We start from the raw sequence: 24,360 nt of genomic DNA on the forward strand, positions 1-24,360 counted from the left end.
GGAGTCCTGGAGAGGAGACCATGGCCACTGAGGCAGGACGCATGCTGTGCCCCCGGGCCTAACCCTTACCAGCCTCTGCAGGCACCGTCGCTCCATTTCACGAGAAGGAAGCAGACCAAGCAAGCTTACACCGCTGGTCCAGGGAAAGGAATCGCGTGTGAACCCGGGTCCAGGAGGGCCCAGAATCCAGGCTCTGTGCTGGGCTAACCCACCGCCAGAGTTGCTGCTGCTTCTGAATCTGTTCCTGAGCCTGGTCCCCTTCCTGGGAACCCGACGTCACACAGCCCCTTCCGTTAGGGCACTGAGGTCTTCAATCTGATGGTCTCAGGTTTGGCCTGACTCTCCTGATGAGCCCCTGATTACTGACCCAGCCAGGGAGTCACTGGAAGCAAACTAGCCAGGGACACAGAGCTCGTGGGTGATGCTGAGAGTCTCTGGTAGTTCGATATCTTGTGGAGCTGGGAGGGTTTCCTGAGGGACCAGGGCCCACTTGTCACCCTGGCAGGACCATGTCTCCACCATCAGAGGCAACAGCAGGACCCTGCTCACTCACTAATTCTCTCTGCTGGAGGGGAGGGGGGCGAGGGGGGTCACCCAAGTCCACAGCCCCCCTCTGGTAGATCATAGAGGAGTTCCTGGGCGCTAGCCACTGCCCCAGCCTGACCCGCCTTCCCTGGCAGGTGTCTGAGAAGTTTGGAAGGGGTGGGGGAGAGGAAGGAGACCCTTCCAAGCTCAAAGAGCAGCAGCCCTAAAGGCAGGAGGAGCTTGGCAGGGACTCGGGTTGTTCTGAGAGGAGTCAGCAGCTGGACCCAGCGGGAGCACAGGGGCGGAGTGGGATGAGAGGAGTGAGGGGGGCAGAGCGGAATCAGGAGGCCTCACAGACCCCACTAAGGTCAGTGGTCTGTACCCCACACACTCACGAGGTGCAGACATTTGGAAGGAGGAGTGAGGGCGGGGGAGCCTCTCCGAGGGTTCTGCGGGGCTACTGTGTGCAGGTTGTCCGCAGGGGTCGGGGCAGGACAGCTGCGGGCAGAGAAACCAGTTTGGAGCGTTCTCGCTTCAAAGTCACACACCTGGATGCAGGACCTTTCCCCAGCTGTTCGCCCCTCTGGGGGCCTCTGTCTCCTTCCGGCCATCCTGGGGATCAGGCCCCAAAAGGCTGCTCAGCCCTGCAGCCTGCCCCCGACGGCAGGTGCAGTCCGCTCTCGTCACCCCTGCAGAGCACCAGTTCCACCACAAGTGGGCCATCCTGTCAGACCCCGACGACATCTCCGCTGGGCTGAAGGGCTACGTGAAGTGTGACGTCGCCGTGGTGGGCAAGGGGGACAACATCAAGACACCCCATAAGGCCAATGAGACAGATGACGATGACATTGAGGGGTGAGGCTCCCATCTGCCCCCAGCCCTGGAGACCTGACCCAGCCCTCCCTTCCACCACAGGGAGCCCCTGAGGTGGACTTGGCACACAGAGCCTCCCCGCACCCCTCTCCCTTACTTTTGTCCCCCCCCCCACTCCCAGACAGACCAGCTCTTCCAAGAAGGACCAAAGGCAGGGCTGGCCTTGGGGTCCCTAGACCCCAAGAGACCCCAAGAGAGGAAGCACTGAGGCAGGGCAGGGAGGACTTCACGGAGATTGTCCCAGGCACCAGGGAAGGCAGATGCCAGGGCAGGACTGGGTTGCCCACGCCTGGCCACGAAAGCCTTAGCTCTGTGTGCCGGCAGGAACTTGCTGCTCCCCGAGGGGGTGCCCCCTGAACGCCAGTGGGCCCGGTTCTACGTGAAAATCTACCGAGCAGAGGGCTTGCCCCGTATGAACACCAGCCTCATGGCCAATGTGAAGAAGGCTTTCATTGGTGAGAACAAGGACCTGGTCGACCCCTATGTGCAAGTCTCCTTTGCTGGCCAGAAGGTATTGGGGTGCAGGAGGCAGGAGGCTGGGTTTGGGGTAATAGGCATGAGAGGTACGGAGTGATTGGAGGAGGGAGGCTAGAGGTGGATGTGAGGCAGAATGAGAAGCCAGGGGGCACCTTCGATCCCGGGGTGCATTCGAGGAGAGGGAGAAGGGAGGGGAGCTCCCGCTGAGAGGGGCTGGAGCTGCCGCTGGCTTGGGGGTCCTCTCAGCCACGGACAGGCCTTAGGGGATCCTGCCTGCCTCTGTGTCTTGCAGACCAAGAGCGCAGACAGGAGCACTGAAAGAGAGGAGAGTCTGAGAGGCTGGTGTGGGGGAGAGTGCCTGCCAGACATAAGTGTGTGTGCGTGTGCGCGCGCACACACACATGAGCACTGGGTGTTGTATGCAACTGATGAATCACTAAAGTCTACCCCTAAAACCAACAATATGTTGCATGTTAACTAAGTTGAATTTAAATTAAAAATTATATATATATACACCCCACACATACACATACATACACATACACACGACACCTGTATACACATACCCTATGCATAGTCCACATGCATGCACACATGTACACACATATAACATATACATGTAACCCCTATGTGCATACGTGTGCACACACGCGCGCACACACACACACACACACACACACACATACACACACCCTGACCCTCACTCCTTCCCTCCAGGGCAAGACGTCAGTGCAGAAAAGCAGCTATGAGCCCCTGTGGAATGAGCAGGTGGTCTTTACAGACCTGTTCCCCCCACTCTGCAAGCGCATGAAGGTGCAGATCCGGGACTCAGACAAGGTCAACGACGTGGCCATCGGCACCCACTTCATTGACCTGCGCAAGATTTCCAACGATGGGGACAAAGGTCAGCAGTAGGAGACTGGGTGAGGGGACGAGGGCACTGAAGGGCGGGAGTCAGTGTGACCTGCCCCCCCCCCACACCTCCTCCACCATCTCAACCATTTCCCGAAAGGCACCCAGGCATGGTGAGGGCTTGGTCCGCAGCTCCCCCCCTTCAAAGGAAAAGGGGAAGGTCATGGCTCAGGTCCCCTCATACAGCCTGCCTAAGCCAGTCTGTCTGGATTTGAACTGAGCCCTGAGGGTTAGTAGCTGTGTGATCTCTGAGCCTGTTTTCCCATCGGTGAAATGGAAATAATGATGACACGTATGTACACACACGTTTCACATATGCACATACTGTCTACCAGCTTGTGGGACTGACTCCTTCTAGAACCCAGGCTCTGGGCTTCAGGGAGGTAGAGCACGAGAAACACCTACCTCCGGCCTCGTGGTGCTCACAGGGGACTAGAGAGGGCGATGTGCCGTCACGGGCTCAAAACCTAAGGCCAGAGGCACAAAAGGCCACATGTTCTCTGACTCTGTTTATATGAACTGTCCAGAATAGGCAAATCCACAGAGACAGAAAGTAGACTAGTGTTTGCTGGGGCTGGAGGTGGGTGACAGGGACCTAACCGCTAATAGGTACAGAGTTTCTTGGGGCGGGGGGCGATGGAATCAGGTGATGCCCGTACAACAGAGTGAATATACCGAAAACCACTACACGGCACATTTTTTTTTAAGATTTTATTTATTTATTTGACAGAGATCACAAGTAGGCAGAGAGGCAGGCAGAGAGAGAGAGAGGGAAGCAGGCTCCCCGCTGAGCAGAGAGCCTGATGTGGGGCTCGATCCCAGGACCTTGGGATCATGACCTGAGCTGAAGGCAGAGGCCTTAACCACTGAGCCACCCAGGCGCCCCATACACGGCACATTTTTAAATGGTGAATTTTATATCATGTACAGCACATCCTGAGTTTTTTAAACGCCATAAATTTTTTTCTAAACCAGGTACAACAAAAAACAAAAAAACATAGCACATGCTGCCAAATCGGGCCTGAGTTACACATGAGACAGCAAAGGCCAACAGCAGGACAAGTTAGCTGGGAATAGGATCTGGGCCTGCTTCACGGAGAAGGCGTTACACAGGCCGACGGAGGGAGGGTCTTCAGAGAGGAGGGGAGGGGTCTGCATGGGGGAGGGGCGATGGGGGGACCTGGTGAGATGCAGGTCTGCACAGACCGCTAAGGGCCAGAAGGCCAGGCTGAGGAATTTGAGGGGAGCCGGCCTCTGTCCCTCAAAGAGATTGTAGGCAGCCCGGGCTTCACGGAGCAGGAGGCAGGGAGCCTGACCTGCAAGGGCTCCGTGTAAGCGAGGAGGCTGTCCCGGGCTGCCCATGCTCAACAGATGGGTGCGGCCCTAAGGCCTCCCCATCGGCCACACCCTGGCTCACAGGCTTTCTCCCACTTCCAGTGTCTCGCTGAGCAAGGCATGGGGTTCTCGGCTCAGCCACCGGGAGTTCCCCAAAGAGGTTCCACCACTCCCATGAGCCCCTTGTCCTCTCCCCATGGCCCACAGGCTTCCTGCCCACGCTGGGCCCAGCCTGGGTGAACATGTACGGTTCTACACGCAACTACACGCTGCTGGACGAGCACCAGGACCTGAACGAGGGCCTGGGTGAGGGCGTGTCGTTCCGCGCCCGCCTCATGCTGGGCCTGGCCGTGGAGATCCTGGACACCTCCAACCCCGAGCTCACCAGCTCCACCGAGGTGCAGGTGGAACAGGCCACGCCCGTCTCGGAGGTGAGGACCCGGGGACTGGGCTGTCCTCCAGAGCCCCCAGCTCGGGCAGCCTGGGACTGCGCTCTGCCTCGTGGTGCCCTGTCTGCTCAGAGGGCCAGACCCTGTGATGAAGCCTCCTTCCCCAAGAAGCAGGGGCCCACACTCTGTCCCTCGTGGGGACCTGCCCCCCCCCCACTGCCTGTGCCTACACTCCGCCTGGAGGTCCCAAGGGGGAGCCTCCTCTCTGCCCTCTTCCTGGCCATGGTTGTCCCTGTCCGGGGATACCCAGGCTGGAGGGCAAAAGGATTTAGGCCTTCAGGGTCTGGGCTGCTTGACTGCACAGCAGGGTGGGGGTCCACCCCAGTGACCCAAAGGGCCTGTCTATAAGATCATAGGAGGAGGCCTGGCCCCAGGTCCAACATTTCTGCTGAGGTTTGAGGATGGTTTGAACCACCTTCCCCACAGAGCTGCACAGGGAAAACAGAAGAATTCTTTCTATTTGGAGCCTTCCTAGAGGCCTCAATGATCGACCGGAAAAATGGAGACAAGCCAATCACCTTTGAGGTCACCATAGGTGAGTGCTGGGCTCACAGTGGGGTCTTCAGGCCTGGGGGCTGCTGGGTGGTAAACGTACCACGAGCCTGGAGGGAGGGAAACTTTGACCACTTCCCTTTGCGTGTGCTCAGGCACCCACATAGTACACAGTGTTCGCACGAGCGTGCACACACGCCCACAGCAGTTCCTTAGTGCACACTAAGGTCCTACAGGGCTAAGCTGTGTCTGGGACATGCCTCCCTGCAGAGGCAAAAGGGGAGAGAGTAGAAATCCAGGCAGTGTCCTAGGCTGGACTTTGAGCTCTGTGGTCATCAGGACTCCTAGCGAGGTTTGCCCAGGGTGGAGGCTGTGAGCTCCTTCCTCCGGCTAGTGTTCTCTTGTGTCCAAGCTGGTACAGAATCCAGGCAGCTTCCCCACTCCCTGTGCCCCCCTCCCCTCCTGCAAACCCAAAGCAGCACCCGGATCAGAGGGCGGACACCTGGAGGGAAAGGATTCTAGGCCCTCGCATGCCCCCTTCTGCCTCCAGGTAACTATGGGAACGAAGTTGATGGCCTGTCACGGCCCCAGCGGCCTCAGCCTCGGAAGGAGCCTGGGGACGAGGAAGAAGTTGATCTGATCCAGAACTCAAGTGACGATGAAGCTGACGAGGGTGGGGACCTGGCCTCCGTGTCCTCTACCCCACCTATGCGGCCCCAGGTCACCGACAGGTGAGCCAGGTGGAAGGAGGGTCCTGAGTGGTCTTGCCTGCTGCCCTGCGTCCTCACATGGGCTGGCCTCCCCCCTCCCCGCACCCCAGTTCCTAACCTCCCACCTCCTCCCCACCCCCAGGAACTACTTCCATCTGCCCTACCTGGACCGCAAGCCCTGCATCTACATCAGGAGCTGGTGGCCGGACCAGCGCCGCCGCCTCTACAACGCCAACATCATGGACCACATCGCCGACAAGCTGGTCAGGGCCGGGCGGTGGGGGGAGGAGAGGAGGAGGGGAAAGCAGGGGCGGGGGTTGGGGCGAGCTTCTGAGGGCCTTGACCAGCTTGGAAGCTTCCCTTGCAACACACTAGACAGTCTGCCCAGCAGCTTGCCGTGGAGGGGTGGGGGTAGGGGGCCGGGGGTGAGGACTGCAGGAATAGCCCCAGCACGACCTCTGGTCCTGTCCCTGCTCCCATGTCCCAGGAGTGGGGTGGGGGGTGGGGGTTAGGGCTACCTGAAGTGGAGTCTGGGAATCCTGGCCCATTTTGTCCTGGTGTTCTCTGGAGGAGGCTGGCCATCCCCTCTGTCTCTGGCCGGCATTGCACCCCACCCCCATCCAGCCTTGACTTCTGCCCAGTCCCAGCGAGTCCACCGGGACCACAGACCCACAGCCCAGAGGTGGCTTCTTCCTTCTGGAAGAAACAAAACCTGGAGAATTCATGGTTTCTATATGGTGGCAGGACCTGGGAAGAGGGGGCCTGGCTCTAGTGAGGGGTCCCAGGTCTCTGGCCCTTCGTTCCCCTGATGAATGGCGGGAGACATTGGGGAAGCTGGGGTTGGGGTCTGGGGCTCAGCATGCACCCTCCTTCCTGGCCCACAGGAAGAAGGCCTAAACGATGTGCAGGAGATGATCAAGACAGAGAAGTCCTACCCCGAGCGCCGTCTGCGGGGCGTCCTGGAGGAGCTCAGCTGTGGCTGCTAGTGAGAAGAAGGGGTGGGGCGAGAGGGGCTGGAAGCAGGGGGCTGGGCCAGGAAGGAGGTGTGTGCAGGTCTGCTGCAGGGGTGGGCTCCGCTGAGCTGAGCGCTGCTCCCCTGGTTCCCCAGCCGCTTCCTGTCCCTTGCTGACAAAGACCAGGGCCACGCCTCCCGCACCAAGCTGGACCGCGAGCGCCTCAAGTCCTGCATGCGGGAGCTGGTGAGGACATGCTGGACCACACAGGGCTTCAGGGGAGGGTGCCCGAGGTGGGGGGACATCTGTCTCTGAGATCACAGCCACCAGGCCAGCCCCCTCAGTTGGGCGGCACTGCCTCAGCCCCTCTCCCACGCACCCCGGCCCCCTGCAGGAGAGCATGGGACAGCAGGCCAAGACCCTGCGGGCACAGGTGAAGAAACACACGGTCCGGGACAAGCTGAGGCTCTGTCAGAATTTCCTGCAGAAGCTGCGCTTTCTGGCAGACGAGGTGTGCCCCCAGACCCGAGTGACTGGCGTGGGGAGGGGCTTGCCCTAGCACCAGCTAGAGGCTCCCCCCTGCACGCCTCCCCCTCTGACAGACCTTGGGGGACAGAGACCAATGAACCCTTCCTCCTGTCTTGTGGGAGGTGAAGGAAGACCCAGCCCTGGGGCCCTTCCCTCAGCAGGCCCAGGCCTGCCCGCCCCCAGCAGAGGCCCTGAGGGTCAGTGGGGCAGCGCTGGCCCTGGCCACGCCCTCGCTGAGCGGCCCCGCCCCTCCTGGCCCCAGCCGCAGCACAGCATCCCCGATGTCTTCATCTGGATGTTGAGCAACAACAAGCGCGTGGCCTACGCCCGGGTGCCCTCCAAGGACCTGCTCTTCTCCATGGTCGAGGAGGAGCTGGGCAAGGACTGCGCCAAGGTCAAGACGCTCTTCCTCAAGGTGCCAGAAAACTGGAACGAGACTTGGGGGTGCGGTGGGGTGGGGTGGGGCGGGGCTGGGGGCCGGGGTTTGCATCCGGCTTCTTCCAAAGGCTCCACCTCCCGGCCTGAAGGGGTGGAGCCCTCAAGTAGCAGGTGCTCAGAGAAGGGGTGGGGGGAGAGAATAGGAAGAGGGGGAAGGGGGCCAGATGGCTTCGATCGGCCAATTCCCCCTCGGCTCTCTTCCCTCGCCCCGCACCCCAGCCCAGTGGGATGGCTGTGGAGGGGCAGGGGCAGGCAGGCCGGCCCAGGCCCTCGCCCCTTCCTTTCCCCATGGGCTGATGCACCGCCACCCGCAGCTGCCTGGCAAGCGGGGCTTCGGCTCAGCGGGCTGGACAGTACAGGCCAAGTTGGAGCTCTACCTGTGGCTAGGCCTCAGCAAGCAGCGCAGAGACTTCCTGAGCGGCCTGCCCTGCGGCTTCGAGGAGGTCAAGGCCACCCAGGGCCTGGGCCTGCTCTCCTTTCCACCCATCAGCCTGGTCTACACCAGTGAGTGAGGGGACCCGGCTGGCTGTCAGCCCTCACTCCGGGAGGGCGCTGGAGGGGCTTCCGGGTACGGGGAGCCTCAGCCTGCTCTCCCCACAGAGAAGCAGGCCTTCCAGCTCCGAGTGCACATGTACCAGGCTCGCAGCCTCTTTGCCGCTGACAGCAGCGGCCTCTCGGACCCCTTTGCCCGCGTCTTCTTCATCAACCAGAGTCAGTGCACGGAGGTGAGGGCCCACGGGAGGAGGGAGGAGTCCTGGAAGGCCCCTGAGTGTGGGGGAACCAGAAAACAGATTGGCTAGCAACCCACATCCTTAGGGGACAGCCATGCAGATAGCTACGGGCCCCCGCCACCCTGGGAAAGGTTTTAACTGTGGTTAGTTTCAACACAGGAGAAAGGGGAGACAGTTGGGTGTAGGGGGCCCGGGAGCAACCTCACGTCCGCCTTCATTTGAAGCTTTTGAGAAGAACCAGGAGGCATGACACTCTTGTCTCTGGAGTTTCCGGAAGCCTCTGTGACTTGGGGTGACTCCTGCTCATGTACCTGCCCACACACCCCCTCCCCCACCCCACACTGCAGGTCCTGAATGAGACCCTGTGCCCCACCTGGGACCAGATGCTGGTGTTCGACAACCTGGAGCTGTACGGTGAAGCCCAGGAGTTGCGGGATGACCCCCCCATCATTGTCATCGAGATCTATGACCAGGACACCATGGTATGGGCGGACTTGGGCATCACGGAGCACTCCACACTCCCCCCGCCCAGCCCCCTAGCTCCTCAGCCAGGGTGCCAGCGGGGAAGCTGGGAGTGGGGGACTGCTGACCAGCCCCTCCAGCAGAACCAGATATCTCCTGCCCTGTCACTGCAGCCTGTCCCCTTCCCAATGCCAGGAGCCTCTGGGATCTCTGGAAGGAGCTGGGCCAAGTGTCCCCCTCCCCTTCCCGCCACAGGCAGACCCAGCTCAGGCCCAGAGTCATCGGGACATAGGCTGTCACTTCCTGCTGTTATCAGCCTCCCCACATCCCTGGGCCCATCAGCCCCATGCCCACACCTCCCACAGTCCGTGGCAGCCTCACAGCTCTCCATGGGAACTCTGGGCTGGAGAAGGGAAGGATGGAGGTGACCCCCTGCAGCGCTGGGGACCCACCCCTCCAGCTACCCAGATACCCTGAGCACTCTGGACTCTGGAAGATCTCACGGCTAGCCCTGAGTCCTACACCTACATTTGCTGCAGGCCTGAGCAAGTCTGTGGCAGGCCCCAAGCCTCAGTTTTCCCCAACCGCAAAATGGAGGGATCACACCTGCCCCTTAGCTCCAGGGGCTATGGTGAGGACTGAAGGAGACCCCAAGTGTGAACATGCCCGGTGAACTCAAGGGCTGGAGGGGCCACCTTGGTTATTCATCATACCAGGGCAAAGCCGACTTCATGGGCCGGACCTTCGCCAAGCCCCTGGTGAAGATGGCGGACGAGGGGTACTGCCCACCCCGCTTCCCACCACAGCTCGAGTACTACCAGATCTACCGTGGCAACGCCACGGCCGGAGACCTGCTGGCTGCCTTCGAGCTGCTGCAGGTGGGGCTACAGGGCCGGGGCCGGGGGTCGGAGGCTGCTGTCCTCCCCGTCCTGCTGGGAGGCCAGTTTAACCCCAGCTGGGATGTGGTTCTTGGGGACCTGGGGCCTCGGCCTTCCCTGTCTCCCCATAGCACCTGACAACTAACCCACGGGAAAGGAGAGCATGACATTCTGGCTCCCGTTCCCCAGATTGGGCCAGCGGGGAAGGCGGACCTGCCACCCATCAACGGCCCCATGGACATGGACCGCGGTCCCATCATGCCTGTGCCCGTGGGCATCCGGCCTGTGCTCAGCAAATACCGAATCGAGGTTCGTGAGGGCTCCGTGGGTGTCCTCCGGGCCCTGCCCCGGACAGGCCGTGCCGTGGTGGCTTCCTTGCCCCTTTCACTGTCTTCCCATCAAGGCTCACGTGCACACTTCACACTGCGGGTACCCAGACGGCTTTGGCAACCTCAGGCCACTCCTCATTTTTCAGACAAGGAGACTGGGGGCCTCGGAAGGGAAGTGACTCATCCAAAGTCACACCCTGAGCCAGTGGCCGAGCCAGACGCTTTCCTCACTGAGCCACACTGCGTCATTCCAGGACCTCCCCCTGCCCTCCCGTCTGTGCCCCCACGCCCACCTACACCCCAGAGCCCCTTGCGGATGCCGGCCTCTCATCAGCTCTCCCGGCCCTGCCCCTCCTGACTTGCTGCCCCCCTCCTCCCCACCCCCAGCCTAGCTCCTCCTCAGGTGGCCCAGCCCACTCTCCGCCGGCCCCACTGACCGCGGGGCTCCCCTATCCACCCACCCAGGTGCTCTTCTGGGGCCTGCGAGACCTGAAGCGGGTGAACCTGGCCCAGGTGGACCGGCCACGGGTCGACATCGAGTGTGCAGGGAAGGGGGTGCAGTCATCCCTGATCCACAATTACAAGAAGAACCCCAACTTCAACACCCTCGTCAAGTGGTTTGAAGTGGTGGGTGCAGGCCCCAGGGCAGAGCCGGGCCGAGCAGGGTGCGGCCTGTGTGGCTGGGGGCAGCCGCTCTAGCCCCCCCACCCCGGCTAAGCCCAGGCTGCTCTTGCTCAACCCCGCCCCAGGACCTCCCAGAGAACGAGCTGCTGCACCCGCCCCTGAACATCCGGGTGGTGGACTGCCGGGCCTTCGGCCGCTATACCCTGGTGGGCTCTCACGCCGTCAGCTCTCTCCGGCGCTTCATCTACAGACCCCCAGACCGCTCGGCCCCCAGCTGGAACACCACGGGTACGGCCGCGTCCCAGGGCCCAGGCCTGGCTCCACTCGGTCCTAGGGAAGAGCTTCTGTGCACCGTCCAGGCTATGCCAGATATCCCTCAGTGGGCAGTGGGTGCGGGGGTGCAGCCCCCTCTGGGGGCCAGGCTACCTTTGGCTGCCCATCACTTGAGAGCCAGAGAAGGCCAGAGCCACACACGCTCTTCAAGGGCCTAAGGGAAGGAGGCTTCCTCTGCTGGTTTATGGATGAGACCCCAGCCTCCCTTCCAGCCTCCGCTGTTTCCCCCCACAGCAGCTCACCCTTCTCTCTGGCTCACGTTCCCCCTCTCCTTAGGCCTGTCTTTTCTCTCTCAACTGCCCTGTTCCTCCCTCTAGCCTCAGAATGCTCCAGAATCGGCCTCAGACCCCTGTGCCTTCCAGCCGCCTCTGACCCTCCCTGTCATCTCTGTTCCTCCCTGTCTGTCTGCCTGTCTGGTCATCTCTCTGTCCAGCCAGGCTCCTCCGGGACGGCCGTGTGCTGTGCAACGGGGGCCCCTCCTCTCACCCCACAGGGGAGGTCGTGGTGAACATGGAGCCAGAGGTGCCCGTCAAGAAGCTGGAGACTATGGTGAAGCTGGACGCGGTAAGGCGCGCGGGGTCAGTCCCACGCTAGCGGGGCCCGGGAGACGCTTCTCAGGAGCAGGGCGGCCTCCTTGGGCGCACAGCCATGGCACTCATGGTCAAGGGCTAACCTTGGCTACGTGTGCCAGCAGTCCATCCTCACTCCGTCCTGGAGAGCAAGACCGTCCACTCCGCGTGGGCTGCAGTGTGCATGAGCGAGTGCCCGTGACGGGCGCGGGGTGTGCGTGGATGAGAGACAGTAACCGCCTGAGGGAATAGCCTGGGATTGTTTTTCTCCAACAAACACCCCCATAGACAATAGGTTCTTTGCATGAACACCAGTGTCCCTTCCAGAGCTCCCTGGTTTTCCATCCTGGCCATTCACAAACCACCCTCCCTAGGCCCAAGCTGGGCAAGGATTTCCAGGTGGAAGCTCCTTATTCCTCTCAGTTAGGGGGACTGGGGCCATTTGTCTGCCAGAGAGAACCCTGTCATCTGGGGTTTCGATGCAGAGAGGGTGTCTTCAGGGGCAGGTGGGGAGGAGGCCCTGGGAGGCCAGACGTGGGCTTCCTCCTGACCACATCCTCTCCACTCAGTTCTTGACCTCAGTCCTTCACCCATCCCGGGGCACCTCCTAGCTTCTGAGGTCTGAGCTTGCTCTGATTGACCTACCCTGGGCCCACAAGTCCTGCACGCCAGAGGGTCCCAGGCAGCCGGCTGAGTTAGCAGTGGTTCTCAGCGGTTCTCAGGGGAGGGGGGGCACTGCCCGGAAAGCTTTCTGCTCCAGGGCTATGCCTGAAGATCCCCTGCCCTCTCAGATCCCATCCTCCCGAACTCCTCCCTCAGGGCTCCTTCCGGGGCCGGGAGAGAGCCCCCTCATTTCAGATCATCAGGGACATGGAGGCCAGCATGAACCTGAGCTTCCCCATCACCACCCAGGCTCTGGTGAGGTGTTTTCACAGCTGTGCAACTGTATGCGCATCTGCTGTATTTGTAAGGCTCTGGGCCCGGGTGAGTGGGGGGCGGAGAGCTGGAGTTGACCTTGTCTAGCCAACAGGACCAAACTCCCACTGCATACAGGCCAACCTCCCTGTCCAAACCCGATTACCCATAGGAGACATCTGGGGAGTCACAACCATGCAAGTGCCCCATCCCCACCTTTGGACTCAGCAGAGACCTGGCATGGATGGTTTGTGTGAGGTCCCTGTGAGCCCAACACGCAGCCAGGGCGGAGGACCAGCACCTTCAAACGTTTGGGTCCAAACGTCTGTGAAGCAGGCCTTTCGCAGGCTCAGCAGACAGCATGCCCTTTTCAGGGCTGAGCCCACAGAGCACAGGGGCTCACACAGTGAGCCCCCTCTCAGCTGATGGGAGCTCACTGTGACGGGGCACCTGCCTGTCACTCAGGCCCCTGATGGCTAATTCTGTCCCCATCTCCTTGGTTCCCTTCTGCAGACTTCGGATGCTGTCATCAAGGTGGATGTGGTGAGTGTGGGGCCGTCTGGGGCCTCTGAGGAGATAGAACCCTACAGTGGCATAGGGCATCAGGCCAAGGGGCCCCACATCTGGGACTGAGCCACTCCCCAGCCCCTGGACGCTTGGGGTCAGCACACCCCTCCACAGAGGCAGAGTGAAAGAACTATTCAGGCAGGAAAACCCCCGAGTGCCAGGAGTGCCTTGGCCAGCGGCTAGAATTGCAAAGTCATGATCCTCCTCTGGGCCCTGGCATCCTCCTCCAAGCCCAGCCCCTTCGACGGTGGTGGCCCCCAGGAGCCTCACAGAGTCTAGGGCTTCCCGGAAGTAAATAGAAGGGATGGGGGATGATCTGGGGCTCAGAGAATGGCCAGGGAGCAGGGCTGTAGGCAGGACTCTGGACACGGCCAAACTTCCAGGCTGACGAGGAGAAGGAGAAGAAGAAAAAGAAGAAAAAGGGCAGCTCAGAAGAGCCAGAGGAGGAGGAGCCGGACGAGAGCATGCTGGACTGGTGGTCCAAGTACTTTGCCTCCATTGATACCATGAAGGAGGTAAGGCCTCAGGCCTGGGCTGGGGAGCCAAGGAAGAACAGGGCTACGGGAGCTGACCCCAAGTCCACATCATCCCCTCCTAGCCAGCTTCTTACCCACCCCCCACCAGAGCCAGTTCTCGCACTGCATTAACCTGATCTTGGAACAGACTTGTCTCACACCCTTGACATACTAGCGCAGGACCCGCCTTTTCCAAGATGGCGGTCGGCCTACCTTCCCTGGCTAGGTTTTCTCTTGTCTTCACTCATTTATACCACAAACATCTCCTCAGTATTTATGATGAGTCAGACACCACCCTAGGTAGTGTGGGAGCCAAAGCCCATACCTGGCCTAAGGAGCCCTCATGGACATGTGGTGATGACAAAGGCAGATCAGTGGGGGAGTCAGAGGAGGCTTCACAGGGAAGGTGACCTTTGAGGAAGAGGAGAAACATGTTCTCAGAGGCCAAAAGGGAGCGATGATTTGCATCCGTTAGGACTTGCATCCGTTCATACTGCTTTGCTCTCCACATCTCTGTCCCTGTGGCTGTGGAATGTTCTTTCCCCACTGTGTGCACACAGCTTCCGCCTGCCAAGGCTGCTTGCATGGTCCAGAAAGTGCATCTCTCCTCTTCCTCCTTTGTCTCTGTCCACCCTGCCTACCCAGCTCAGGGCCCTCCCTGACTGACCAACCAGCCAGGAGGGGCGTGTGCCTGTGGTGTGTGCTTCCTTGGTAGGACCTGAGCTGATCCAGCCACCCTCCCTCCCCGGGCCATTTCTGTGACCCTGGCTGTGTGTGGGGTTGACTGTCCACTGTTAAGTTAGTCGGCTAAGCTGCTGTAGCGAGTTAGATTGGTGTGAAGAAGACAGAAGCTTCTTTCTTTCTCCCATAATGTCTCTGAGAGTGGCGTTAGGCTAGTAGGGGGACATGATGGCACCAAGTGCAAACCCCTGTGTCTGTATGGTTAGAGATGGCTCACCCTCGGGTCCTAATACCAGAGCACAGGAAGAGGTAAAGAGAAGAAGAGGAAGCACACTCCTTTCCTCTTAAGGGCCCAACCCAGAGTTTGCACATATCCCTTCCATTCACGATGTCTGGAATCTAGTCCCCGTAACCACACTTAGCTGCAAGGGAGCCCACCTTTCCCTCCTCTTTCTTTCGGCAGCAACTTCGACAGCAAGAGGCCTCAGGCATTGACTTGGAGGAGAAGGAGGAGGTAGACAACACTGAGGGTAAGCCTGGGACGGTGGGTCTCTCCCTCCCATCCTGTTCCCCCAAGGGCCAGCTCCCCCACTTGCCACACCAGTGGCTTCTCTTTCCCCTCCCAGAGGCCCACACAGCTGCAGCAGCCACAAGCCACCAGCCTGGGCACCAGGAGCAGGCTTAGGCCCTCATCTAGGGTGGCCTGTGCTCAAACCCGTTCAGCAGCCACCGTGCTGAACAGACACTTAGAGCCACAGGACATCAGAGCTGGAAGGGAGCTCAGAGCTCCAGCATTTTCCAGACCTTTCCATGAAACACTGTTAATGGGTATTCCAGAGGGAAAAGAGCATTCTTTGGTTAAATGGATTAAACGGGTCTTTTGGCACAGGACTTCCTAGTGCCTTTAATATACAGATATTATAGTCTTTAAGTGGAAGATACAATATAAAATATTTCCCCAGCTTATCTGACCATAATGTACCCTTTCTTCTAAAACATTCCAACAACATCTACAGCTGGTGTTCCCCTGAATGAAGTTTGGGAAATGCTGATAGAGATCCGTCCTCTTAATGGGACAAACAAGTAGCTTGGGGCCAGAGAAGAGAGGGAGCTGGCCCCTTGCTGCGCTACTCATGGCTTTCTGGGTGCCCTGCACCCGTGTGAGGCAGGTGTGGCAGGAGGCCTGGTCTGTGCTTTACAGATGAGTACAGAGACCCCTGAGAAGTCAAATAAATCAGCAAAGTAAATCAGCAGCGGGTCTGGGTCTCTCACCTAGAACCTCCTGCTCTGTCAATTCTGCCCCAAACTGACCAGGGCCTCCTTTTCTGGTTCTGACCAGGCCTGAAGGGGCCGATGAAGGGCAAGGAGAAGGCAAAGGCAGTAAAAGAAGAGAAGAAAAAGAGAACCCAGAACCCCGGCGCCGGCCAGGGCTCGGAGGCCCCTGAGAAGAAGAAACCCAAGATTGATGAGCTCAAGGTGAGGCTCAGGGAGCAGACCCAGGAAGGGGCGTGGGATCCTGCCTGGGGCAGGACGTGGCAGATGGGACAAGCCAGAGGCCATGTGGTCACGCCTTGTCCCCCCGGCGGCCCGGCCCGGCTCAGGTGTACCCCAAGGAACTGGAGTCCGAGTTCGACAACTTTGAGGACTGGCTGCATACCTTCAACCTGCTGCGGGGCAAGACGGGAGACGACGAGGATGGCTCCACTGAGGAGGAGCGCATCGTGGGCCGGTTCAAGGTCAGGCGAAGGACATGTGCCCGGGCCCTGAACCCTGAGCCAACCCCCTCCCCAGCCAGCTCTTATCCACTCCCCAAACCCCAAGCCCAGGGCTGACCATCAGGTGGAACTCTCAGCTACACTGACGGTCAAAGTATGAAAGTATTTCTATGCTGATAAAAAAAAAAAAAAGAGCATCTGCTACTAGCCGCCCACCCTCAACATTGCCCTGGGCGCTCCCTCCAGAACCCCGAACTTCCGTCTGATCCAGCTGCTAAAGGGTTAAGGCCCAGAGCAGTAGGGTGCAGACCCTACTGCAGTTTTGAATGCCACCCTGTGCCTGTGGGAACTGCACCCTGACGCCCCTGCCTTGCCCCAGGGCTCCCTGTGCGTGTACAAAGTGCCACTCCCGGAGGATGTGTCCCGGGAAGCCGGCTACGACCCCACCTATGGCATGTTCCAGGGCATCCCCAGCAATGACCCCATCAATGTGCTGGTCCGAGTCTATGTGGTCAGGGTAAGACTCCCCTCAGATCCTCTCCCCATTGTCTCCCAAGTCCCTCTGCCCAGGGGGAACTTGAGCAGCTGCTAAGCGGCCGCCCCAGCTGGGAGACACCAGGAAGGTCACCTGGTCTAGTTGCCACCTTTTTCCTTTTCTTAGGATTTTATTTATTTATTTGAGAGAGAGAGAATGAGTGGGGGTGGGGGCAGAGAGAGAGGGAGAAGCTGAATCCCCGCTGAGCAGAGAGCAGGACACGGGGCTCCATCCCTGCACCCTGGGATCATGACCTGAGCCAAGGGGAGACGCTTAACAGACTGAGCCATCCAGGCGACCTTAGTTCCCACCTTTTATGGAGCAGGAAGCCAAGACCTGAGACAGACAGTGACTTGCCCAGGGTCACACGGCCAGGCTCCTGTCTCTGGTCCAGGGCTCCCACCCTTTGCCATCATGGGACCATCAGGGAGGGGGTGAGGCACTGCAAGAGGAGCAGGGGTGTGGGTAGGCTGCTCAGGAGCACCCCTCCCCCATCACAGGCCACAGACCTGCACCCCGCAGACATCAATGGCAAAGCTGACCCCTACATCGCCATCCGGCTGGGCAAGACAGACATCCGGGACAAGGAGAACTATATCTCCAAGCAACTCAACCCTGTCTTTGGAAAGTAAGGCTCCTTGTGTCCCACATGCCCCCCCCCCACCTCACCCTAGCTTCCTCAGCCCCACCCCCACCCACCCTACCCCACCCCTGACCTCCAGCTCTTCCAAACCCCCACCCTGCCAGGTCCTTCGACATCGAGGCCTCCTTCCCCATGGAATCCATGCTGACGGTGGCCGTGTACGATTGGGATCTGGTAGGCACCGATGACCTCATTGGCGAAACCAAGATCGACCTGGAGAACCGCTTCTACAGCAAGCACCGCGCCACCTGCGGCATCGCCCAGACCTACTCCATGTGCGTGGGGCGGGGCTGGGCATTCGTGCTGGTCTTGACCCTGAAGACAAGATCAGAGATTGTGATTTGGGAAGGTGGCTCTAGAATGGTTTCTGTCCCGGGCCAGGGCGGCTTCCCTACAGGCTCTGGGCAGACCACAGATTCTAAGACAAGGGGAGAGCCAGAGGATTCCAGGACAGAGGAGGCAGGGCAAGGAGAGAACCCCGGGCTGGGAGGAGAGGAGGCATTGCCCCGCAGAGTCCACTGGGGACTGGTCAGCCTCTGTCGCTGACAGGCTGCATGACTCTGGTCACATCCCTCAGTTCTCTGGTTATCAGGGTCCTCATGGGAGTCTTCGAAGAACCAGAGGAGAGGGCACAGTTGGGGAATGGGTTGGCCTGCACTGGGGGAGGCTAAAAGCCCATCCTTGGGACACCATGGAGCCTGGAGTCAGAGACATCCGCCTCCAGGAGACCTGGTGTCTCAGGTGGGACCCGCTTGCTGACAAGGGGCAGCAGCCGCCTTAAAAGAACTGGCTGGAGCCCATTACCACCTGGGGATGGGCCCAGCCACACCCTGAGCCCCCACGAAGCCCGTGTGTCCCGTCCCACAGACACGGCTACAATATCTGGCGGGACCCCATGAAGCCCAGCCAGATCCTGACCCGCCTCTGCAAGGAGAGCAAAGTGGACGGCCCCCACTTTGGGCCCCCCGGGAGAGTGAAGGTGTCCAACCGTGTCTTCACTGGGCCCTCTGAGATCGAGGACGAGAATGGTAACGGGGCTCTGGACACAGCCCCGGGTGGGGGAAGGGCAGTCAGAGACCAAGAGGAACCCACACTTCCCTGTGGCAGGACCTTGAAGCCTAGACTGGGGTCTCCTTAGACCCTCTGCCTGTCAGCCTGGAGTCCCACTCCTGTCTGCCCAGCCTCTGCCCTCCCATCCTGCACAGCACCTGCCCACTTGTCTTCCCTCTCCCTCTCAGAATTCCTGCCGTGTAGGAAGGTTCTCCCCATTCTGCAGATGAGGACACTAAAACCCAAAGTGTTACAGTGACTTGCCCGAGGTCACATAGCTCTTCAGAAGCAGAGTGAGGTATGGGCTCAGATCTGACTCCGAGCCCCTCCTTTGCCCATGTGGCACCTCCCAGAGAATAGGGAACCATGTGTGCTGAAGAAATACTGCTGGCCACCTTCGGGGTGCCGGGCCGGGAAGTGGATTCCTGCCCTTCCCACTCTCCCAGCCCAGGAGGAGTCTCTGCTCAGCTTTCCCAGCCAGAGCAAACCCCAGAACACAGGTCTTCCTAGGCTTTAAGGGGCAGCTGAGACCTTGGGCAAGCCAGTTCTTCCCCTGTGCCTCAGTTTCCCCAACAGTAAAAAGGAGATAAGATGGCCAGGTGATGGTTCCGGGGCCTCTCTGTGCCCCTGAGTCTAGCCCAGCACAGGTCTCTTGTTCTGCTGAGGCCGTGTGTGCAGCCGACCCACCCGCACCCACAGGTCAGAGGAAGCCCACAGAGGAGCACGTGGCGCTGTGTGCCCTGAGGCACTGGGAGGACATCCCCCGTGTGGGCTGCCGTCTGGTGCCCGAACACGTGGAGACTCGGCCGCTGCTCAACCCTGACAAGCCCGGCATCGAGCAGGTGACCCTCACGGGCCAAGATCTGAGGTTCTTTAGTATCTAGGATCGGGGAGTCCCAACTGGAGTCTGTAGAATCCTCATACTGGTCGCCACATTCCCAAAAATCTGGCCCCACCGTGGCTACTTACAGTGACTCCAGGGGCCAGAGTACTTTGAGTGAGAGTAACATGAGCTCCCGGGCAGCCCTGGACTGCCTCCCCTAGAAGATGGGATTGGCTATTGGTGATGTAGGAATTCCGGCATCTCAGGATAAAAATGGAGGAACTGGGTCCTTAGGGAACATAGGTTGAGGGGTGCGGGTGGGGGTGGGGAGGCGGCAGAGGAGAGAGCTGGCCTTCCTGGGCAGTGGGGGAGCCTGTGGGTAGATCAGCCACGCTCCCCCCTTCTCCGCAGGGCCGCCTGGAGCTGTGGGTGGACATGTTCCCCATGGACATGCCGGCCCCCGGGACACCTCTGGACATCTCCCCCCGGAAGCCCAAGAAGTGAGCTTCTGCAGCCCAGCACCTACTTCCTTCCCATCCTCACCCCTCTCCACCCCTCCACAGTCTTCCCTCCTGTAGGGGCCCCAGGCTCAGATCACCCACATCACCTTCGTCAGTGGTGCTTCCCCTGTGGCCTGGTGGGGGAGGGGGAACAGAGCAACCCAACCCCTGGAGCCCTCAGTGGGGCTGGCCCTGGATGGGCCCTCTTGGCCCTGGCAGAGCCACACCCCTGGGTGCAGTCCCAGAGTCCGAAAGGCGCTGTGCACTCGCTGGCGCCCTCCAGTGGATTGCCATCCTCACAGCGGCCACCACCCCTGAGCCTGCTCTGTGTTGTCCCCACTCCAGGCTGTCACTAAGCTCTGCCAGGTTTTATTTAAAACCCCCGCTGAGGAGATATGCAGGAGGGAGGCCAAACTGCCTGCCTCTCCCACTTGACCCTGGCCAGGTCACATTGCCTGCCTGGTCCTCAGTTTTGCCATCTGTAAAATGGCAGGATGGAGTTGCTGACACCCTGGGTGCCAGTTCTGACACCCTGGGTGCCTGGAACCAGAGCCGACTGCAGGGGTGGGGAAGTAGCACAGGCCCCACACTCATGCTTATTTCAAGATGGCGATATTTAAATTCTTAATTGTTTAAAATTCTGCCTGGAATAGCCTCCAGGTGTGAGGTGACAAGGGTGCTGTTCCTGGGACGGCCACTAGGGGACACATCACCCCACTGTGTCACCCAGGATTTATAGTCCAGGTATGACATAACTCCAGGGAGAGCCACACTCCAAGTGACATGGAGGGGGTGACTCAACCTCTCTCCTAATGGCTGAAATGTAACCACCAATTTGCAATGACAATTTTACTTCAAGGGGAAAATATCCTCTTTGGGGACAAGGACATAAAGGAAACCAGATTGCATGGGTGTCCACAGCCAGTTGCTGGGCTTCAATATGCACATGTGTTAGAACTGGATGTCTTTTGGCCTCTGGAGACTGGGATCATGCTCAGGAGCCCCAGCAGCGGCCCCTGCCCCTCCTGGCCCTGGGCCAGCCTCCGTCCAGGAGTGTGCACCAAAGTGCTCTCGGCCCTGGCGGGCCGGCCAGACAGGCTTCTCCTAGAGGTCTCTTCACAGCAGCCATGCTGGCTGGTGACCCTCTCTCCCTCATCCGGGGCCCCACCATCCCCCTGTCCTCTCAACTCCCCCTCCTCGCCCCCTTCCCTGAATCAGCTCTCTCCACCCCAACCTGGCCCAGACCCATGCTCACCCCAAGTCCCCAGAACTCCCCTTGGTTACCTGCCCCATCTAATCCAAGACCCTGGGGCAGCCGGCAGCCCCGGACTGCAAGCCAGCCTCTCCCCTGCCCAGGTACGAGCTCCGGGTCATCGTGTGGAACACAGACGAGGTGGTCCTGGAGGACGACGACTTCTTCACTGGGGAGAAGTCCAGTGACATTTTTGTGCGGGGGTGGGTGAGAAGGTCCCTGACTGGGACGGCGGAGGTGGGTTGGGAGGCACGCTGGGCTGGGTGAACCCATCTTCCTGGGAGGCAGGAGAAGAGGGAGGGGGCTCCCTGCGGGCGGCCACAGGTCTAAAGCCGATGACACCGGACAGGTGGCTGAAGGGCCAGCAGGAGGACAAGCAGGACACGGATGTCCACTATCACTCCCTCACTGGCGAGGGCAACTTCAACTGGCGCTACCTGTTCCCCTTCGACTACCTGGCTGCTGAGGAAAAGATCGTCATCTCCAAGAAGGAGTCCATGTTCTCCTGGGATGAGACAGAGTACAAGATCCCCGCAAGGCTCACCCTGCAGATCTGGGACGCCGACCACTTCTCCGCGGATGACTTCCTGGGTGCAGGGCTGGGGAACGGAGCGGGTGGGGAGGAGGAGGCTGAGGTGGGGGGAGCCCACCCTGGGGAGGGTCAACCCAACCCGGCCCATCGGAGCTGACTCTGAGGCTGCCATAGGGGCCATCGAGCTGGACCTGAACCGGTTTCCCCGGGGCGCAAAGACGGCCAAGCAGTGCACCATGGAGATGGCCACGGGGGAGGTGGACGTGCCCCTGGTTTCCATCTTCAAGCAGAAGCGCGTCAAAGGCTGGTGGCCCCTTCTGGCCCGCAATGAGAATGACGAGTTCGAGCTGACGGTGCGGACCACTGTGGCTTGGGCAGAGGGCAGGGCTGGGCCTGGCTAGGGTGCTGAGGGCCCAGTACCCCTCCTGGGCACTGAGATCCTTCTGTTCCTTTCTGCAGGGCAAGGTGGAGGCAGAGTTGCATCTGCTGACAGCCGAGGAGGCAGAGAAGAATCCTGTGGGCCTGGCCCGCAATGAACCTGACCCCCTAGAGAAACCCAAGTGAGTGTGCTGCCTGCTCCCCCACCCCCAACACTGGTCCTTGGGGCCACAGGAATAGGAAGGAGGGGCTGGAACCTTGTCTTCTTGCTCCTGCTAAGCATGCACCTCTGGGCTCCCCCCTTTCTGCTTCCCCGCCCCCCCCCCAATCCACCTCTCCCTCTGAACCAAAGCACAGGCTACCTTTGCAGGAAAGCGGCACCTCTCCCAGGGAAGGCCCCATTTCGCAGAGTAAAATGGTCTTCCTAGTTTTTGCCAGAAGCTAGCAGTTGCAGCGGTGGGGTGTGGGGTCCCCAGCAGCCCTGATGGCGGGGAGGCGCCCAGAAGTGCCCACACTCAGCTCAGGGGCGCCCCCCGGTGGCGAGGTCCTGCCACAGCCTGAGCCTTCGCCCCCTGTGCCCTTGCTCCATGCTCCCTCTGCCCTCTTGCGGCTCCAGCCTACCAGACCCGCGCTTCAGGTTCTTGAACCTGGGACACACACACCGCAGGCTGGGCCTCCAACTGCTGCAGCTAGCGCTGCTGCTCCCCCTCCTCGCCCTCTTCCTCTACCTGGTGCCCGGTTGCTTGGCTGAGAAGGCCCTGGGGCCTGAGCCTGACATCCTACTGGCTCTGGTACTCCTCACTTCTTTCTCTGGGGTCCGGGCTGTGGAGTTCGGCAGCGCGTGACACACACACACAGGGCAACTTCCAAGCCGTCTCCCACGGTCCCACAGGCTCTCAGAACCAAAACAACTGCTGTCCTTGAGTGCGTATTAGGCCAGAGAGGCCCAACAACTTGCTTAAGGTCACCGAGCAGATTAGAGCTAGGACCCAGCCCAGTTTTCAAATGACCAGCTCGCTGTTCTGGGCAGGACACCGCTTCCTATCGTGGTGACAGCCAGCCAGCCTCTAACCCGGTGCCACTGGCAGAAAGCAGTTGGCATGTGGAGGGGGGACAGGGAAAAGTTTGGCCAGAATTAACCAGCAAGCCCTCACTAGCTCCCACCAGCTTGGACCTCCCCACCCAGAGCCTAAGGGAACCGGCCGGGAGGCTCTCCATCCTGGCCCCTCAGCTTAGCCACCTAGCCCAACGTGTGCACTGTCTCTCTCCGCCCTTTGCCAGCCCCAGAGGCAGGGTCGGAGTTTAACCCCGCTGTGCATGTAAGGAAACTGAGGCTCAGACAGGGGCCAGGAAACCAGGTGCCCTGCACCGGAGCCCCACTCTGCCCCGAAGGCTCTGGAGAGCACGGTCTGCGTCCTCAGGGGATCACTGGGACAGGAGTTTGAAAAAGCCTATTCAGTACTTGAATGTTCTATCTGACCTCTTATAAAACCTACTGTGCTGTAACACTGACTGCAGAAGGGAAAGCTTAGCCGGCCCTCCTGGCCGGGAGGCCGGGTGAGAGGTGGGGAAGCGAGTGGTAGGCGTCCCACAGGGGCTCCTCAGAGCCTCAGCAGGGCCCAGTGGGGACAGATGCTCATGTTCCCCAGGAAGGGGGTGAGGCTGAGACATGCTGGTTTCCCAGAGACCATGTGGGGCAGCCCCGGAGCTCAGACAGGGAGCAGCCCCGGTGGCGGCCCCTTCCCTACTGAGCAAGTGTCAGGGGTGGGGGGAGAAGGTTGACGGCTGGGACTGCTGGAAAGTCTCTCGGCCTTGGGAGGGGCCCAGGTGCCAGGGGGTCCCACAGAGAACCCCCCACCGCCAGCACGTAAGAAGCAAAACTGGTACTTAGAAAGGGCGTGAACCCTGACTCCAGTCAGTGCTTTCGGGACCAGGGCCTGTGGGGGTCCAGAAGCGCTGAGGGCACCGGGTGTCCCCGGGCAGACCCACTACCTGACGACCTGTCCCCCCCACAACCCCCAGCCGGCCTGACACCGCCTTCGTCTGGTTCCTCAATCCCCTCAAGTCCATCAAGTACCTCATCTGCACGCGCTACAAGTGGCTCATCATCAAGATAGTGCTGGCCCTGCTGGGGCTGCTCATGCTGGCGCTCTTCCTCTACAGCCTCCCCGGCTACATGGTCAAGAAGCTCCTCGGGGCGTGAAGCCCTCAGCCAGGCGGCCACTCCTGCCTGGCCACTCCTCTCCTGGGCCGAGCCTCTGCCCCTCCTCACCCTGGGGAGCCCAGTGTCCACCCCTGTGGCCTCAGGTCCCAGAAGCCTGCTGCTGGGCCGGTGACCCCGCCCCTCTCATCATCCCACCTCCCCCCCAGGCCTGCTGCTTGCCCAGGGCCACCCATCTGGTCCCTGCCTGTGGGGTGGGAAGGGTGGGAAAGAGTGGGGTCCTGCCCCTCCTTGGCTGAAGCACCCTTGGCTCCCTATGGCCACCCCTGACCTTCCCCCAAGCCTTCCAGGGGAGGAATAAAGCTTTAATGGAATTGACTGAGAATTAGCCAGTGCTCAGAGCTATGAAAAGAATGAATAAGCAAAAAGCACCACCCTCCCTCCCCCACAGCATCCTGTGAGCGAGGCCACACCA

The 24,360-nt window shown here is 60.3% G+C and overlaps 1 protein-coding gene and 1 long non-coding RNA gene across 2 annotated transcripts; one reads left to right on the forward strand and one right to left on the reverse strand.

Annotated features, from left to right (window-relative positions):
• The first annotated feature begins 4,241 nt into the window (after positions 1-4,241).
• On the forward strand, positions 4,242-23,927 carry OTOF (otoferlin). The gene is made up of 32 exons (XM_013050441.2): positions 4,242-4,553; positions 4,998-5,106; positions 5,614-5,794; positions 5,916-6,036; positions 6,658-6,758; positions 6,882-6,972; positions 7,121-7,237; positions 7,517-7,669; positions 8,007-8,196; positions 8,293-8,417; positions 8,771-8,905; positions 9,602-9,763; positions 9,953-10,072; positions 10,558-10,719; positions 10,842-11,004; positions 11,483-11,613; positions 13,047-13,076; positions 13,484-13,615; positions 14,760-14,826; positions 15,636-15,772; positions 15,898-16,032; positions 16,391-16,528; positions 17,047-17,174; positions 17,294-17,464; positions 18,057-18,217; positions 18,939-19,081; positions 19,474-19,562; positions 20,919-21,017; positions 21,164-21,405; positions 21,521-21,699; positions 21,806-21,906; positions 23,747-23,927. Exons 1-32 carry the CDS (start codon positions 4,365-4,367, stop codon positions 23,925-23,927), a joined length of 4,383 nt encoding a protein of 1,460 aa, XP_012905895.2. The 5' UTR covers positions 4,242-4,364.
• LOC106004541 lies at positions 16,847-21,167 on the reverse strand. Its single transcript, XR_001177579.2, has 2 exons — positions 20,847-21,167; positions 16,847-17,504 (listed from the first exon to the last, which is right to left on the reverse strand). It is a non-coding gene; the product is annotated as an uncharacterized LOC106004541 (long non-coding RNA).
• Positions 23,928-24,360: the final 433 nt, after the last annotated feature.

The sequence above is a fragment of the Mustela putorius genome, unplaced genomic scaffold (genome assembly GCF_011764305.1).
Source record: "Mustela putorius furo isolate JIRA1106 unplaced genomic scaffold, ASM1176430v1.1 tig00000281_pilon_pilon_pilon, whole genome shotgun sequence".
NCBI lineage: Eukaryota > Metazoa > Chordata > Mammalia > Carnivora > Mustelidae > Mustela > Mustela putorius.

Excerpts from the sequence above, each read along its gene's own strand:
- OTOF (XM_013050441.2), top strand. The coding sequence starts at position 4,365 with ATGTACGGTTCTACACGCAACTACACGCTGCTGGACGAGCACCAGGAC. Across the intron at positions 19,563-20,918 it reads TCCCCCCGGAAGCCCAAGAA|GTACGAGCTCCGGGTCATCG; the intron begins GTGAGCTTCTGC and ends TCCCCTGCCCAG. Across the intron at positions 21,018-21,163 it reads AGTGACATTTTTGTGCGGGG|GTGGCTGAAGGGCCAGCAGG; the intron begins GTGGGTGAGAAG and ends GACACCGGACAG.